Source organism: Tenrec ecaudatus, chromosome 14 (assembly GCF_050624435.1).
Source record: "Tenrec ecaudatus isolate mTenEca1 chromosome 14, mTenEca1.hap1, whole genome shotgun sequence".
NCBI lineage: Eukaryota > Metazoa > Chordata > Mammalia > Afrosoricida > Tenrecidae > Tenrec > Tenrec ecaudatus.
The window spans coordinates 105,107,855-105,126,423 of record NC_134543.1 but is presented as its reverse complement, the minus strand read 5'-3'; the positions used below and the strand labels follow the sequence as shown (position 1 = coordinate 105,126,423).

General features: G+C 41.3%; 1 protein-coding gene and 1 non-coding gene across 2 annotated transcripts in view; both read right to left on the bottom strand.

Annotated features, from left to right (window-relative positions):
• WDR76 (WD repeat domain 76) overlaps window positions 1-17,258 on the bottom strand; it is a 33,925-nt gene extending 16,667 nt beyond the window's left edge. Inside the window, exons 1-8 of the mRNA XM_075531434.1 lie at window positions 17,153-17,258; window positions 16,157-16,543; window positions 13,273-13,365; window positions 12,199-12,251; window positions 7,373-7,496; window positions 3,609-3,710; window positions 3,471-3,511; window positions 1,216-1,369 (exon numbers count right to left, since the gene is read on the bottom strand). Coding sequence (XP_075387549.1) covers window positions 1,216-1,369; window positions 3,471-3,511; window positions 3,609-3,710; window positions 7,373-7,496; window positions 12,199-12,251; window positions 13,273-13,365; window positions 16,157-16,543; window positions 17,153-17,209 — 1,011 coding nt within the window. The 5' untranslated portion in view covers window positions 17,210-17,258. The remainder of the gene's footprint in view (window positions 1-1,215; window positions 1,370-3,470; window positions 3,512-3,608; window positions 3,711-7,372; window positions 7,497-12,198; window positions 12,252-13,272; window positions 13,366-16,156; window positions 16,544-17,152) is intronic.
• Window positions 9,178-9,369, bottom strand: LOC142426935 (U2 spliceosomal RNA). The gene has a single exon (XR_012779802.1). It is a non-coding gene; the product is annotated as a U2 spliceosomal RNA (small nuclear RNA).
• Window positions 17,259-18,569: the final 1,311 nt, after the last annotated feature.

Sequence of the window (18,569 nt, the reverse complement as noted above, 5' to 3'; positions counted from 1 at the left end):
CTGGGTAAAGTATTCTAAGTTCACACTTCTTTCCTTCAGACATTATTACCTAAAGCAACTGCTAAGAATTCCGTCATTTTCATGAGCGATGTTTCTTTTTGCTATCTTTTGCATGCTGGGTTTTCCTGACCAGGTGCCCTGCATTTCTCATTTTCGTGTTGGTTAAATAACTGTCCATAATCAGAGCTGTAACATAAAATCTTGATGCTTTGGCATTGCATCTGGTGCCTTTATTTTATCCCCTCGGAGCTTCTGAATAAAGAGAGTTTTAAGGGTTTGTCTGTAGCCAGCAGCAAAGACATGAGAGTGGTGGTGGATAGTTGGTGTTAGCTCATGGGGGCCCTGGCAGCTTCCTTTCTTGAGACTCGCTCATCACTTCCCATTACTCTGGTTCTCCTACCACTTCTCTGCTTGTTTGCTTGGTCAATCCTTCTACCTCCCAATAAGGGAAAGCCTATGCCGCCCAAGATCCGATCTGTTTCCTAAATCACCTTCAAGTCACCACTGTTTCTTCACCTCCATTAATTGCTCATGGCTTTGTTCTACTTCTTGAATTATAAAATAAACTCAAAGACCATTACCTTGGCTTCCCTCAATTCTGTAATCCCTAAAAGCACTTAATGATGCACAATAAATGCCAAGTCAGTTATGTTTCTGAACTACCAAAAGATGACTAGGATCATCTTAGCAAATCATTGAGAAAATATTTAATCCAGACTGGAGAGCATATTCTAAACATAACTAGGAAAGTGAGGGCTTTGTGTGATCTTTTTACAGATACTTACGTTTCTTAGCAGTTAATCTATACCCAGTTAGCTAATGACAAGCAAAATAAGGATGCTAAAACTCTATTAAAATAAAACCTTAAATTCTTTCAGATTCCTAAAGTTTAGAAGCAACTAACCTAATGTGACCAGATTTTAACATTAGTAAAGCGGGACACCAGCAGGACACCACTGATAAAATGCATATCCTGGCGAAATAGCCACATGGTAGCTGAGAACCGCACACCCTAGCTTGTTGTGCGGTCTTTCCAAAACTCGGGACTTTTTAAATTGCCGCGGACGCGGGAAAAATTATTAAAAAGCGGGACGTCTGGTCACCTTAAACTAACCCCAAATTCAAAAATCTCAAAGAATATTCATAAACACATGGTTCCAGGCTAATTTCTTCCCATTTACATCACATTTTAACATTTAAAACTTAACAACTTACCAAATCCCAAAGTCCAATTTGCCCAAATTTGGCTCCAGCAGCCACCAATGTTCTAGTTTCTGATGGATGGAGAGCCACAGAGAATACTGCGCCACTGGTAACTTTACAAATATTATCTTCACTAATGACCATGCCACTTAAATTGGCTTGGTAGCTAGAAAATTAAACAGTTAAATTTTAAAAGTAAAACCAACACCAATAGGCAAAATAAAATAAAATCAAACAAAGATTACAACTAAAAAAAAAACAAAGAATAAAACTAATAAATAAATATGGAAAAATATTCATCCTCCTGGTAACCAAGAATATCAAATGGCGAGGTACATTTTTTAAGTGTTATTTTTCAAGTGTGAGCCTATTCTTGAATTTTTTTAAATATATTTTCATTGAGGGCTCTTACAGATATTATAATAATCCATAAATCAATTACATCAAATGAACTTGTACAGGTGCTACTATCATCATTTTCAAAATATTTTCTTTCTACTTTTAAGCCCCTTGATATCAGCTACTTTTACAAGGTACTTTTTTTTTCATTTGTAAAATTACCCTGGAGGATCAGGTATCAGCCATCAAAAAACAAACAAATTGTATCATTGTGTGCTCACCTTCCCGATACGATCGCTGAAGACAAATGGGTACATAAGCAAATATGGTGAAGAAAGCTGATGGTGCCCAGCTATCAAAAGAGATAATGTCTGGGGTCTAGCTCAGAAGCAACAAAGCCCACATGGAAGAAGCACATCAGCCTGTGCGATCACGAGGTGTCGAAGAGATCAGATATCAGGCAAAGAACAAAAAATCATTATCATTGTGAATGAGGGGCAGTACAGATTGGGGACCCAAAGCCCATCTGTAGACAACTGGACATCCCTTACAGAAGAGTTGTGGGGAGGAGACAGGCCAGTCAGGGTGCAGTGTAGCAACAATAAAACATGCAACTTTCCTCTAGTTCTTAAATGCTTCCCTGTGGCCCCACCCCACCCCCACTATCATGATCCCAATTCTACTTTACAAATCCGACTAGACCAGAGGATGTACACTGATACAGATGGGAACTGGAAACACAAGGAATCCAAGACAGATGATCCCTTCAGGACCAGTGGTGAGAGTGGCGATACTGGGAGGGTGGAGGGTAGAGGAATACTGGGAGGGTAGAAAGAGGGAACCAATTACAAGGATCTACATATAATCTCTTCCCTGGGGGACGGACAACAGAAAGTGGGTGAAGGGAGACATCGGACACTGTAAGATATGACAAAGTAATAATAATTTATCAATTATCAAGGGTACATGAGGGAGGCGGGAGCGGGGAAGGAGGGAAGAAAATGAGTAACTGATACCAAGGCCTCAAGTAGAAAGCAAATATTTTGAGGATGATGACAATGAATGTACAAATGTGTTTGATACAATAGAAGTGTGTATGGATTGTGATGAGAGTTGTAAGAGGCCTCAATAAAATGATTTTTTAAAAATTATCCTTGATAATCTTAATGGTAACACCAAAAGTGAGTAGGCTTCAATTACTCATTATACTGCTAGTGGCAGAGTAAGTTCATGTTTCCAGGGGGGGAAAAAGGGGAGAGAAGAGCTTGACCATGTATTACCAAAGTAATAGTATTGGACTTGCTAATCCCATTTCTAGAAGTCTGTCACAATAATTCATTGTCTGTTTGTCTGAGAAATACACACGTGCGCCCACAGAAACATGCATACACTACATAGAAAGCAACCTTAAATATCAGAGGCTAGAGATTAGGTAAAATGTGAAATATTTACTAAATAGGATCTTATGAAATCATTCAATAATTTGAGGTTACAGTAATATGTAATTACAATGTTAACTGATAAAAGCATAATTCAAAATTATACATGCTTTAGTCAACATTTAGTGAAGACATATCCTAGGCTGTGTTTTGGTTACTGAGTCAAAATCTTTGCCCTCGTGAAAACAAGCGTAGTGGTAGTAAAGCCAACACTTAAAATACCCGAAAACAAAACCAACCATTTGCATGGAAATACCGTAAGCAATTTTTTCACTTAAAAAACTTTCTGTAAGATAGTTCCTTGGCTGAATGCATTGGTCCAGATTCATAGAACTGTACAAGCAAGAGAGATGAGTTTTACTGTAGGCAACTTATACCTCAATAAACCTCACTTTTTAAAAGAAAAAAAAAACTTTCTGTAATGGCATATAGTCTTTAGAACTCAAAGATCTTAGGAAATTTAAAAGAAAGGCAAGGAATTTAGCTTACCTTTCGAGGTTAGATGACTCCTTAGTAGTCTTACTACTTGTCTGAAACATTGGGAAAGACCACAGTAAGATATTAATATCTGTACTGAACAGTCCCTCAGCCAATGCCTTGAAAAGCCACAGCCCTCCCTACTGATACCTTGCCCATTGCTGTCCAGGTCTGCAGAAATCCTTTAAATAGTTCACTGTCATCACCTTGATTGTCAGGAGTCATTTCGAAAGGCCCAGAAGGCAGCAGAGTCTATTAAAAAAAAAAGAGAAGAAAAAACCAAACTCATTAGTGGGTCATGCAATCATTTAGTGCAACGCAGCTAGCATCTGTCGAAGCCATGACAATGAAACAGAAAAGACGAGCCACCTAAGATCCAACTGCCGGGCTCTCTGTCCTGGAAAGAACGATGATGAAAACAGGAGGCACACAGGAACCATGAGTCCAATGGACCACGTGAGCAGCAATCCCCATAACCCAGAGAGGCCAGAACTTGATGGTGCCCAGTCACCAGCTGCTTGGAAAGGGATCAGACTTGCTGCTCTGGTAAAATTCTTAGAACCCCCAAGCCTGTGGCTCTCAGGCAGTCTTCAGGTTTGAAACTCGCCCATGGCTGAATTTTCAGCCAAGCAATCTCACTGCTATCAAGTCAATTCTGCCTCACAGAGACCCTGTGGTCCGGAGCAGAACTGTCCCTGTAGCTTTCTGGAGCTACTAAGTCTTCATTAGAGCAGAAAGATTCGTCGTTCGAACCATGGACCAACTGGTAGTTTCAAACTGCTCATTTTATGGTTAATGGTCTGAAGTAGAGCTCACTAAGCTACCAGGTTCCTCCAGTCAAGCAACAGACAGGTCTGTAACAGGAACAGTACAGTATGTACACCTTAAAACAGTCAACTATCTGAACTCAAGAGGGCAGCATGCACCCAAGGACAAAGTCCAGAAGGGCTAGGAAAGAAGCAGGGATGGAAACAGGAAGCTCAGGGAGGAAGTGGGATAACTGATGCTACACTGTGGGGATCGCCATTAATGGGATGTAACAAAATGTACATAAACTGTTTAATAGATAACTGTTCATTTGCTGTGTAAACCCTCACCCAGTTCCCAATAAAAAAATAAAACTTGAAGAAAATACCAAAGTGCATCGTTTGAAGACTAAACTTGGTTTCACCAAGTGTTTGGTTTCAATTATGTGGGTAATGGGTAGCAATGTGTGTACCATGAAACCTGTGAGCCGGAACTTGATGTACCTGCCCTGTTTCCTGGGGCCTCACAAGTTTTCCCCCTATGACACAGCACTCTTACTTTCCTATCTCTCAACTTAGTGTCAAATATTTGAATTTTCCTACTCAGGCAAGTTTCTACCTTATACGGATTCTGTTTTACACAGGTTTTATTGTGGGTTCTCACTGTAAGCCAAAGCTTAAAAAAAAACTGAAAGCTATTCTTCTGTGCATCTTTCCATAACACTGTCATTTGCAATTAGTTCCAAAAGCACCAGCCTAATTAGTGCCATCTTCCAATTTGTAATTAAGCACTTAGACATAAAATATTAAAAATAGCAGTGCTTTTGAAGATTATCAGAGATGAGAGTAAAGAGGAAGGGCACACTTTCACCTTATTTTTGGTGATGGGAAAAGCAATGCCCAATATAGGTAAAACTTAAACACCTTCACCAAGGTAAAGAAAGATACTAAGAAGTAAACAGCCAAGAGATAATTCTGGTAAATGCTGTAACATATACAAGTCACCTAGCTCTTTCCTCTATTTCCCTTGACTTAGGTGACATTTATAGAGTTCTAGACAAAGACAAGTACATGCAAATATATATGTGAGGATGGGGAAATAGATCTATGTGTCTATATTTATAGGTTTAGCATTAAGGTGGCAGAAGGACCTTGGGCCTCTACTCAAGCACTCCCTCAATGCATGAATACTTTCTTCTATTAAATTGGCACTCTATGATGCTCACCCTCCGACACAACTGCTGAAGCCAAAGCAAGTAAACAAGTAAATGTGGTGAAGAAAGCTGATGGTGCCCGGCTATCAAAAGAGATAGTGTCTGAGGTCTTAAAGGCTTGAAGATAAACAAGCGGCCATCTAGCTCAGAAGCAACAAAGTCCACATGGAAGAACACACCAGCCTGTGTGATCACGTGGTCCCGAGGGGATCAGTTATCAGGCATCAAAGAACAAAAAAATCATATCATTGGCTGCACACCTCCATGATACGATCGCTGAAGACAAACGGGTGCATAAGCAAATGTGGTGAAGAAAGCTGATGGTGCCCGGCTATCAAGAGATAGTGTCTGGGGTCTTAAAGGCTTGAAGGTGAATAAGCGGCCATCTAGCTCAGAAGCAACAAAGCCCACATGGAAGAAGCATACCAGCCTGTGCGATCACGAGGTGCCAAAGGGATCAGGTATAAGGCATCATCCAAAAAAAAAAAAATACCATAGTGAATGAAGGGGAAAGTGCAGAGTGGAGACCCAAAGCCCATTTGTCGGCCACTGGAGATCCCCTTGCAGAAGGGTCTAGGGGAGGAGATGAGTCAGTCAGGGTGTGATGTAGCACCGATGAAGAATACAGCTTTCCCCCAGATCCTGGATGCTTCCTCCCCTCCAACTACCATGATCCAAATTCTACCTTGCAGGGCTGGATAGGGCAGAGGCTGTACACTGGTACATATGAAGGCTGGAGGCACAGGGAATCCAGGGCAGATGATACCTTCAGGACCAGGAGTGTGAGGGGCGATACTGGGAGAGTAGAGAGTGAGTGGGTTGGAAAGGGGGAACCGATTACAAGGATCTACATGTGTCCTCCTCCCGGCGGGACAGACAACAGAGAAGGGGGTTAAGGGAGATGCCGGATAGGGCAAGATATGACAAAATAATCTATAAATTATCAAGGGCTCAGGAAAGAGGGGGGAGCGGGGAGGGAGGGGAAAAAAAGGACCTGATGCAAAGGGCTTAAGTGGAGAGCAAATGCTTTGAAAATGATGAGGGCAAAGAATGTACAGATGTGCTTTATACAACTGATGTATGTATATACATGAATTGTGATAAGAGTTATATGAGCCCCTAATAAAATGTTTAAAAAGTATATATACGAGTCATCGGTCCAAATTATGTGTGGCTACAAAGGTATGTTTGATTGCGTGTATGTGCACCGGAAGGCATGTGCAACTAAATACACATGCGGGTTAGGTGTATTTGTAGGTATGTGTTTGTGTGAGCAGCACATATTTCCAAAATAGTCAAAAGCCAAGGCGGTAAGGAGAAGAAAGATGGTTAGAGGAATGGAAACCAAACAAACAGAATGGAAATAAGGAGAATGCTGACACATTGTGACATGATAGCCAATGGATGTCATGAAACAATTTGTATAAAAATTCTAAAATGAGGACAGAGTAGTTGACCATGTAAAGTTTCACCTAAGGTATTTTTTAAAGTGCGCTTGAATTAAAAATAGAATTATAATCTCTGTGTTAGATAAAACTTTCTACTAATATGAAACTACAGCAAGCCTCCCATCACTTTTACCTCACATTTATTAATAACTGCTATTATGAAGTCCTTAGCATAATATAGAAAATTTTACAGCTATTATTTCATTGGATGCTCACAACAGCCCTATGAGATGTGTATTACTTGCTGCCATTTTAAAGATGGGGAGACGAAGGCTCAAAGAGGTAGATTTACCCACAACCGCACTGCAGGTAAGCCCAGCAGAAGTAACAAAATAGAGCCTTGGTTTTTATGACTTTGAAATTACCTTCTGACCTAAACTATACAACCTTCGAAAATTAATGAACTGAAAACTAAACAAACAAAAAACAATTTAATAAACTTTCCGTCCAGCTTCAAGTATAATCTTCTCGGCATTGTATTACTACATGTATTTACTTTTTCTTACATTTTCTTCTTCTAAAGCTGACTGGGTGGCAGCTGCTACTGCTGAAACTCCTGGAGGGTCTACTTTCAGTAGCCGCATCGACCTTCTACAGCCAATCTCAATTTCTCTCTTCTTGGGCTTCTTCCTAAAGTGGGGAGAAGGCAAAACTCATCCTCAGAAAAGTGAAATGTATTTATGTATATTGCGGCGTGAAGTGTCTAGAAATGTATCCCACAAATCTCCCCACTGTCCCACTACCATCATGCTATCACTGCTTTCATTTATTGGTCCTGAGTTGGTTTTACTTCTTGTGCCCCATGCAGTTCCCCAGTTAAAATCACATCAAGCCTTAATAAAGCTTTCATTTTTACTTTTTATCATTTTATTAGCTTAGATATTTTAACATTCCATAGTTCAATCATATCAAGCAGTATGGTACAATTGCTACCCATTAGTTTCAAAATATGTTCTTTCTTCTTGAGCTCCATGATATCAGCTCCCCTTTACTCCTCCCTCCCCCAGCAATCTATTTTTAAAAAGCCTCTCAACCGCTGCATAGGTTTTTAAAAAGCAGATCCCTCGCCAATTTCATGCGCTAGCAGCTTCACAGAATAGAGGTGTCCCATAGGGTTCTCCAGGCTCTCTCTATGAAAGCAAACAGACCCATCTTTTCCCATGGACTAGCTGGTGGGTTTGAACTGCCCCCCTATTGGCACGTAGCCCTACACTTAACTCACAGTCCACATTAGTTGAGAACAATGAGTAACATCTATTTTTTTAAACTTCTTACCATGAATTCTGGACCTGCTGGCATAGCTTTGGGCTATTAACCACAAGGTCAGCAGTTTGAAACCACCAGCCACTCCAAGGGAGAGACGCTTTCTTTTTTTAAATCATTTCATTGGGGGCTCGTGAAACTCATCACAATCCATCCATCCATCGTGTCAAGCACATTTGTACATTTGTTGCCGTCATCATCCTCACATTTGCTTTCTACTTGAGTCCTTGGTATCAGCTCATTTTTTCTTCGCCCTCCCCCGCCCCCGGTGCACTGAAGCCTGCAAAGGAGGAGTTCTACTCCTGTAAACAGTTAGTCTTGGAAACCCACAGGAGCCAGTTCTCCCGTCCTACAGGGTTGCTGAGTCCGCATCGACTATGGCAGGAGGTCTGAGTTTTTTTATTCTTGTGTATTAGGTAAAGGTTTATAGGCCAAATGATCAGTTTTACATTCCACAGTTCATACACATTTTGTGTAAACTCATCCATTTCAATCCCCTCAGCCTAGCATCACTTATCCCACTTCCTTTTGTGTTTCCATTTCTGCTTCTTTGTAAGCCTCTGTACTTTGTTCTTAGGAACATGCTGCCCTCCTACTCTGAAACGGTTGATTCTTCTACCATGAGAACCAGTTCAGTTCCAAACCTGAAGGGTGACTAAGGGCCATACTCCGGTGGGGGGGGGGGGTGCCCACCAGTCTGTGCAGAAAGCCTGATCTCTTTGACGATTTGGGGGTTTGTTCCACCTTTTTCCCTCCACTCTATCCAGGACCTTTCAGAGCAGCTGGTGATCTTAACTGGGCACCAGCAGGACCATGCAGACTGATGTTTGCCTGGTCCATTAGTTCATTCGACTGACTATTTCCGTACGGCCTTCCAATTTCATCATTCTTTCCTCCAGACGGGACCGATCGAGTTGCCCTTAGATGGCCGTTCACAAGTAGGATAAGGAACACTGTCTTTGTGAATTGTTAAGCCAGTTTACCTTGGTGACCGCCAAGACGAAGAGTTATAATTCTATTTTATTTTTCTTCCTTTTGAAAGCCTCCAGGGGGCTGCACCATTCCTGGAAGCACTGCAATACCAGGCTGATGTGTGGGGTGGGTGGAGCAAGCTCCTAGTCCAACTGCTACTTGCAAAAATACATTTAATACGCTGTCCTCAGATAGAGGACGTATCAGATATTAAACTGATTAAGAACAGATACGACACTTGATCTCAGCCAATAGGCCGAGAAACGGTAAGAGCTGTAATTTATTTAAAGTATTATACTCTGGATGACATTATATTCTGCTGCACACCCTGATTGACTCATGCCTTCCCTGTGAGGAGACTCTTTATCTTGACAAGAGCAGATCTTTGGTCTTTTCCCCCTGGGAGTCACTGGTAGGTTCCAAGTGCCAACCTTCTGTTTGGCAGCTGAGTGGTTAACCATTGTGCCACCAGGGTTCCCCTTTCAACTATACAAATGTGTGCTATGTACTCCTTTTGTAGATGTAATTTATTTAATAGTTTAAAGAAATTAATATCCCTTTGGATTAGCATAGTACCCATTTTATAAATGAGGAGAGACTGACACATCACTTAAGGATCAACAAGAGTTGCAAGTAGCTGAGTCAAAATTTGCACTCAAGTTGTCAAGTTACAATGGCTGAGCTCGTTCCTCTATATAACTCTCACATTAGCAGCATGATAACGCTGCATTAAAGTACAGAAAACCAATCAACCTTGGCTAATGAAAATATGCACATAAAAACTGGCACCAGGGCCAGTGCTACTGTTTTTCCCGTTAGTGACATCCCTTTCACTCTCAAAAGTCCATTGTCATGATGATAGGTTTAGCTTTTCTCAAGCTAACTGACCTATAATAGAATCAAACCCATCAGTTGACCTAATGATATTGAAAATTTTAATTTCTTCATTTGCACATAAGCACGGTGAAAATGCAATTTGAAAAAAAAATCAAGCTAAGAGGTAACTGCATCTAGACATGAGAATCATGCCCTGACTGATGGTGTTTAGGAGGCTCCTGGCCCAATCTTGTAAGTTCCTCTGTCTACCACAATGCACATAGCCCAATCATGGCCCCACTCCTGCTCCTGCAGGGTCACTATGAGTTGGAATTGACTTCGTAGCAGTGAGTTTTAGTTTTGTCCTGTTTAGGACCATAAAAAATTTAACAGGAAACTGCATGGATAGACATGCAAGTTGGACAGATGTGGGAGAGTATAACTTGATAGAGGATATTTCAAATGTGTGTTTACCTTTGCTACAGATCTATCCATGAATGTGGTAGAGCATACAGTGGGCAAAATGATGAAAACATCTTAGACATAACTAAACAACTTGAGCTAATGAGTCATTGGATCTGGGGACTTGAGAACATACTCTCCGGGGTTTATCAAGGTCAACTGGCCTAACACAGTCCACAAAGACAATATTCTACATGCTACTTTGGTAAGTATAGTCTGGGGTCGTAAAAGCAAACGAGCAGTCCTCTAAGGTGCAATTAATGGTTTCTCCCTGTCCAGAGGAAAGAAGAGTGACAAAACTGCAAACAAGATAATAATTAGTCCAATTGACTATGCAAATATCAGTCTCCACTAGATGGGTGTCCAGCTACCACCACCAACTGCTCAGAACAGGATCACATTAGAAGGTCCTAGATACGGGGTACAAGAAAAATCATAAAAAAAGACCAGACTCAAAAAAAAAAAGATATATGTGTGTGTATGTATGTATATGTGTATATATATGTATATATATATACCATATTAAATGAAGGGGGAAGTGCATAGTGGAGACCCAAGGCCCAAGTGTCGGCCAATGGAGATCCCTTCATAGAGGGGTTTAGGAGAGTAGATGGGTTAATTAGGGTGCAAGGTAGTACTGATGAAGAACACAGCTTTCCCCCAGATCCTGGATGCTTCCTCTCCCCAACTACCATGATCCGAATTCTACCTTGCAGGGCTGGATAGGGCAGAGGCTGTACACTGGTACATATGAAGGCTGGAGGCACAGGGAATCCAGGGTAGATGATACCTTCAGGACCAAGGGTATGAGGGGCAATGCTGGGAGAGTGGAGGGTGAGTGGGTTGGAAAGGGGGAACTGATTACAAGGATCCACATGTGACCTCTTCCCTGGGAGAGGGACAGCAGAGAAGGGGGGGAAGGGAGACTCCGGATAGGGCAAGATATGACAAAATAACGATGCATAAATTACCAAGGGCACATGAGGGAGGGGGGAGAGGGGAGGGAGGGGAAAAAAAAAAAAGAGGACCTGATCCAAAGGGCTTAAGTGGAGAGCAAATGCTTTGAGAATGATTGGGGCAGGGAATGTATGGATGTGCTTTTTACAATTGATGTATGTATATGTATGGATTGTGATAAGAGTTGTATGAGTCCCTAATAAAATGTAAAAAAAGAAAACAGGAGAAAAAAATGATTAGGGCAAAGAATGTACAGATGTGCTTTATACAATTGATGTATGTATATGTATGGACTGTGATAAGAGTTGTATGAGCCCCTAATAAATTGTTAAAAAAAAAAAAAAAGATCACAATCAGATAAGAATCCCAATGGTACAAGGAGGTAGAGGGATAAGTGATGCTACATTGTAGGGAGTACAGTCAATGCCATCGAGCTATATGAATATGAATTATTAAACAGAATTGGGTAGAAAATACCCAATTCACAATAAAAAGTAAAAACTCAGGGGAAAAAAATTAACTGGTAGAAATAAAGATTTCCCTCCAATTAGCAGAAGAGTAAATATAATAAAAACTCAGCTCTGGAGATTCCTTTATGAGAATTCCTACATTCCTTTAAGAAAATTGTAAAGTCACAAAGAACATCAAAAAGTGTGGAAATACAGAATGAAAAGATAATGGAATTTTCCCACTAACACTTTGAAACCCCCCTGTACTAAAAAGTAACTTTCCCTCATAAGACCCCATAGAGATTTAACTGCGGTGTCTGCCTTCTTCATTAGCCTACTATATGAAAACATTTTAAGTTACAAACAGCACAGAAATATATCATGGCCCAAGCGCTACAAACCAGTTCTTTTACCTCTTGGATTCAGGTTGTCTCTTCTCTATTATTTCACGGAGTCTAGCTGCTGACTGCAATATACAAAACATGCTATTTTATAGCGACACAACTTACATTTCAAAATATTAAATATCTACTACTATACATGCACTGAACTAAAATAGAATAGCCGCTTTTGGTAGTGGATGTATATGTTAAACATACATTTTCCCCATGAACTTTGTGAAGCCCCTTTCTAGTATCAATAAAGTAAGTATTTAATACTATCTAATATGCTAATATCCGGGTACCTTGAAACAAGTTGCTAATGAGTTTACATGATTAAATATGCTTTTTAGTTATACAAACTACTATGAACTAAAAGGTTTAACTGCTAATACAGGCTAACCTACTTTATTTCCCAAAAGCTTTAGGTTACACTTCTAGAACTCATTCATATCCTGTGAATTAAAATCCAAATTGGAAATACTTTTATCAAGTTTCCTGATGGATTTTCAATTGTTAATGACAACAATATAGTTCAAGTAACTCACCCTACCTCTCTCTCCCTAAGATATAAATACTTTTTTGAGACACTGCCCTTCTGAGAAATTATCTCATAAAGTCCTAAGGGTTTGGGATTTCTGGAGACAAGGAGGAGGGGGCCCCTCCTAAACCGCATACAAATGATAACATTAGTTATCATGATTATCCAACATTAGCATGCATCTGGCAATTTATTCTTAAAACTCTCTATAGAAACACTATTCTCATTTATTTATTCCAAGGATCGAAATTTAATTTTTTTTTAAAAAAGCTGCCCCCTTCCTCCTGCATTGCACTTCCTTCAACTCACATCTGTCTTCCTTTATCTTCTAGTTAAAGCCCCTATTTCTTTGAATCCAAGACAACCAATCAAAAGATGTTATTTTATGTTGTCACCAAGAAAAGGAGGCAGAGGACTGCAATCATACTTTTAAGATGTCAACTTTAGAAATATTAAATATGGGGGCAGGGGGGCCTTAGAATCTACAGTGAGCAAAACTTACTCCAATTTTGGCCTCCCTCATCTGACAATATTATGAGTGATCTATAATCGCTTCTTGGCTTTACCTCAGACAACTGAAGAGAAGCAAAAAAGTTCGCATTTTCTGATATGTTCTTAAGCCTCTTCCTTTCGTACGGTGACAATCCTGAGAAATCATCCTAGGAAGTCACACACACCAGAAAAAAATGTGTTACTAGACATAAGCCATGGCAAAAGCACGTCACCAAACCAGGGCTTTCATTCTAAGGAAACCCTGTACTCCAAATCTTCAAATCCCACCCCCGCTCCATTCCACGGTGTCTTACCAAACAGCACGTAATTTTGCTATGTAAGACAGAGAATATTTGCATAGGGGCCCATCACAAGGCATTTGTATAGTGTTTACAATCAGACGTGATCTGGAATTAGAAGCAGCTTGGTATAACCTAACAGAAGAAAACTGGTCCTAGGAGCCATTCGCTATACAATTACTGAAAACATTGGTTGGCACGTTGAAGAAGGAAATGACTGGTTGCTTTCTAAAAGTGGTATTCTTGTTCAACAAAAAGAACTTCCATTGAACACGGTAGAGCAGCTGTCTCTACTTCCCCTAAAAATCCAATAACATGACTCAAGAAAGGGGGAAATGCTCACTGCCATTGAACTGGCTGACTTGGCAACCCTGAGGTGGAATCCACGGGCTACAGAGCAAATCTTCACAGGAGCCACAGCCGCCTCTGCCCCACTGAGTAGCTGGGAGAGCCCAACTCAACTTATGGTTAGTCATCCACAGCATCAACAAAGTTCCTTCCATAATATGACAGTAAACTAGTAAAGAATAGCCCCAGATATCAAAGAAGTGTTGTATTCATGGAATAAAAACAGGATACTACCGTACACGAAAATTCAAAGAACAAAAAGACTTCAATAATAGAAATCGGTTTTTTTAAACCATTATATTGGAAGCTCTTACAGACATTAGAACATCCATAATTCAATTAGATACCAGCATAATTGTACAAGTAGGGCTACCATCATTATCAAAACATTTACTTTCTTCTTGAACTCTTTGATATCAGCTCTCCTTTATTTCCTCCCTCTCCATCCTACTACCCCCCCTGGAACCCTTAGTAGTGTGTGTGTATGTATGTGTGTGACTGTATACAATGTATCTGTTCCCCTACACGGTCATCATTGATTGCTATCAGTCCCTGTCCCCTCTCTTCCCATATCCTCAAGGAATCATTACTATTTCTGAAGGGTTTATCTATCTTGGCTTTCATGCAATGAACAATTTTAATTATACAAACGAACATACACAGGTCTAACAAGATTAATAAAGTAAAGCCAAGGCCATAACAGTAGGAGGAGGGAATATTAAAGAACTAGAGGGTGGTTATGTTTCCTTAGTGCTACACTGCACTCTGGGTATATCATCCCTTCCACGTGGTCCTTTTGAGAGGGACTGTCCAATTATCTTACAGCTGGGTTTTGGGCCTCCACTTTGTCAACGTTCGTTCCTTCATGTCAATTTGATTGCTTTTTTAACTTCTGATACCTAGTCCCATGAACACCTCCTGATCACACAGGCTGGTAGGCTTTGCTGCTTCCCTGCTAGATGGGCCCTTGTTTAACGTCAAGCCCTTGAGTCCCCACACACTGTATCTTTTAGAAGCCAGGCACCATCAGCTTTCTTTATCACATTTACTTATGAACCCATTTGTCTTCAGCAATCTTGTCAGTAAAGTAAATGTCATACATTGCCACATTAGAACAAACCATAAGATTTAAGTAGAGGCCCAAAGTCCATCTGCTCCCTTATTATCTTTATATATTATATATTCACATATATACATACCTATATTTATACCTATATATATAAAATTTTTACTTTCTTGTCCTTTCCTCTTTTTCCTTTCCTCCTGCTCCACCATCATGTTTACTCATCATTCACGTCTCAGTAATTCATTCCTCTTGGATACATTTCAATGGATCAAACATGACCAGGAACACTACACCGTCTTCACAGTCAATTTTAGATCTCTTGCTATTCCCCAGTCCCAAATAACAGAAATCTTATTTTCACTGAAGGGTTCAAGAAATTTAGAAAGTAGAAAAAGAGCAGAAGCATGGGGTGGGGAGGACCAAAAATGTAATCGATCTTGGGAGGTCCAAATCATAGCTACTTCTCTTACAGCCAAGTTCATCTGTATTCACAAGTACCTAGCTATTGTATTTTAAAAGCCCTCTTGGTAATGCAGAATTAGGCTAATGTATGAACTTAACAGAAGTGATTTGCCTAAAGGCACAAATTTCCCTGCCTAGGTGCCTTTCACACCCACCAGCCACTCCAAAGGAGAAAGGCAGTCTGCTCCATAGTAAAGATTTAGTCTTGCAAATCCTATGCTGAAACCCACAAATGAGAGTTGAAATTGACTTAAATGCACTTGAGTGTTTCCGGCCTCAGCCTACATCCTGGTTCTTAGCTCTGGGGCAATAAAACATAAACCTAATACCCTATGGTAAGTGCTTCTCTGCTTATCTTCTTTATTGTGTTATTTGTTCCCTTTTTGTGGTTTAAGGGAAGTATTACCCAGTACATTAACACAATGTATTATCCTAGCAGTCAAGGGTGACTCAAATGCTCTTTGTCCCAAAAGGTGCGCAAGGCACCAAAAAAAGAACATGCAAACCCAAAAATATATGCAATGAAGGACAAATAAAGTCAAATATATAAAAATATATATATATTGCCTTAAGAGAAAACGTTTATGCCGTAGGCTGAGGAGTAAAGGGAAGCAGAGTGGAGATTTTGTCAATTCTGTCCTTGAGGCCTAAAAACCAAGTACAACATTAATAACCAAGGTATTCAAATTTTAAAAATTATTTTTCAAGGAAACTTAGATAAAATAACCTAAGCTACAGAGACTCCTGATAGATAAGCCCTAGAATAAGCTACTAAATTCTTACCAGGTCTGCTGGGGCATCGTCATCGCTCTCTCCATCTTCGCTGAGAACTGCTGCCTCAGAAGCGCTTTTGCACTGTGACTTTTTACTTTCAGAATAAGCATCTAAGGGTGTTAGCTGCAGAGTGGATCCTGCCCCAGTAGCTGCGGTTTCCATCTTCAGGGTTAAAATCCCTCTGCAAGTTTTATTTCTCTCCATCTTCTTTCCCAGCATGACATTGATAGACTTCTCCTCTTCCAATACGTATCTGGGGCGCTTAAACTGGTCTAGCTTGTCATTACTGAGTGAAAAGGTAGCAAGGTGCTTCTTAACTGTTTTTTCTAAAAGTGTCCTTGGTATTGGTCTCAGAGCGACGTAAGGGATGTTTTGATTTTCTTTATATTCAAGTACCTAGTCAGAGCAAGAGGAAAATCGAGTATGAGAATCTCAGATCCTAAGGCTTTTCTCAGTGTCCCCAACAGAGGTCTGTAAACAAATCTGTGATTCCAACAGAAATCCAAACTGACAGTCGATAAGGGAAACCTCCAAAATCTAGCTCTCTCATTCGTTAAGCTCAACAGAATTCCGGTGCTTATTCGTTATTTATTATACAGGACACATTTCTCGTCCATAAAAGTTTGCCAGGTTCAGCCTATAACTTATGAGACTCCCCAGTAAAATTTGCTGCAAAAGCAACTGACAGGCCAGTCCAAGGAGTTCTAAGACGATCCTGCTACCGTATTTCAAAGGTTCTTGAAACTTGATTTTTAAAAAAAAATTTTTTAACTCTCCCTCCACGCAAGAGACCTAGTTTTCCACAGAGGAAAACCACAGCGGGAACCCCCGCTTGTTTGTTTTTAAGCAACACCCCCGAAAAGCCCGGCAAACGGCGTGAAGTCCGAGGGGGCAAGAGTCCCGAAGGGCCCCGTGCCTTCCCGGGTCGGCGTCGGGCAGAACCGTCCAGCGGTCCCTCAGACCGGCTCCGAACACCGGGAGTGTCACCTTGTCTCTCACGCTCACCTGGAGACTGCGTCTGGAAGCCGCCTTCCCCACGACCGCGGAGCAGGGGTCGGACATGTTGCCGCCGCTCGGCAGCCGGCACCTTCCCGCCCAGACGTGGCGGGAGTCGGGGGGCGGGGCCTCGAGGCGATGGGCGGGGCCTCGAGGGGAGGGCGGTGCCTCGGGGGCGGGGCAGGGGCGGGGTGCGGAGCGAGAGGCGGAAGTCCCAGCCGCCCTCGCAGCTGGCCCGCGGGGGCGTGCAGTTACGCGCTGTCTTAAAAGCGGAGGGACCCGCCCCCCAGCGTGCCCTTCCGCCGCCCCCTCGCCCGCCCACCCCCCCCAGCGTGCAAAGTCTTTGCGGCTGCGCTAATTGTAGTGGAAACCACTTTTGTACCTTGGAGCCTCTTTTTTTTTTTTTTTTTTTAAATGTTCGTGGTGACCGAATCTCACTTTCAGAAACAACTGGCGTTTCTCTACTGCGGGAAACGCACCTTGCCTTGCGCTGGGAGTTTGGAAAACATTCAGACTCCGTTCGATTTGGTACAGAATGGAGGGGGAAAGGAATAGAAATCAGCATGCAGCCTCTTTTTCCGCCTTGCGTGGTTCCTTAACCCCACTACCAGAGATTTATGCCCTATTGCTACTTTGGCATCTTCCTAGGAAAGGGAAGTATTTTCGTTTTTTTCCCCAAGAGCTGACAAGCTGGGTTAAATTTGACCTGACCATCTGCCCAGCTGTGAACTAAGATCCTAATGATGACATCAAATGGCCTTAAGCCTGGCAAAAAGAGATTATGTATCACAAAATAACCAGATATGTTTTTAGCACATCCTATTTCCTATAGTCACAGCCTCACTAAACCTTTTTTCCAGTCTCTGGATAACCACGAGGCAAAACAATCACCTTACCACCATATTCACTGCTGAACAGCATAATTCTTTGAGCTGACAAACTCGGTAAAAAAGTCTATTATAGCTTGAGAGAAACGCTTAAACACTGGGCTGGAAAGCCAAAGGATGGTCATTTGAGTGACTAACCACTGCAGAAAAGAAATGTGCCATTCCGCTGTGGTCAAGGTTTACAACCTTGTAAACCCCATGGGGGTGGGGGGAATTCTAAGTCTAAGCTTGTTTTCTAGCCCCAACCTTTCCCTTGTGTGGTTACTTGGTCCTCACTAGTCCTTGTTTGACATCACCCTTCAAGACATTCCTCATATTGTTCCCTCTCCCTCATCACATCATATAATGTCCTTTCTTTGGTAAAAAGTTTTCGACTTCCAATTAAAAAAAGAAACAAAACACTGTCATCAAATCGATGCCAGTTCATAGTGAGCCTACAGGACGGGGTGGAACTGCCCATGAGTTTCCGAGCCTGTAACTACTGGAGTAGAAAGCCTCAACTTTTTCCCTGACTTCAACTAGGAGGCCAACTTCAATTA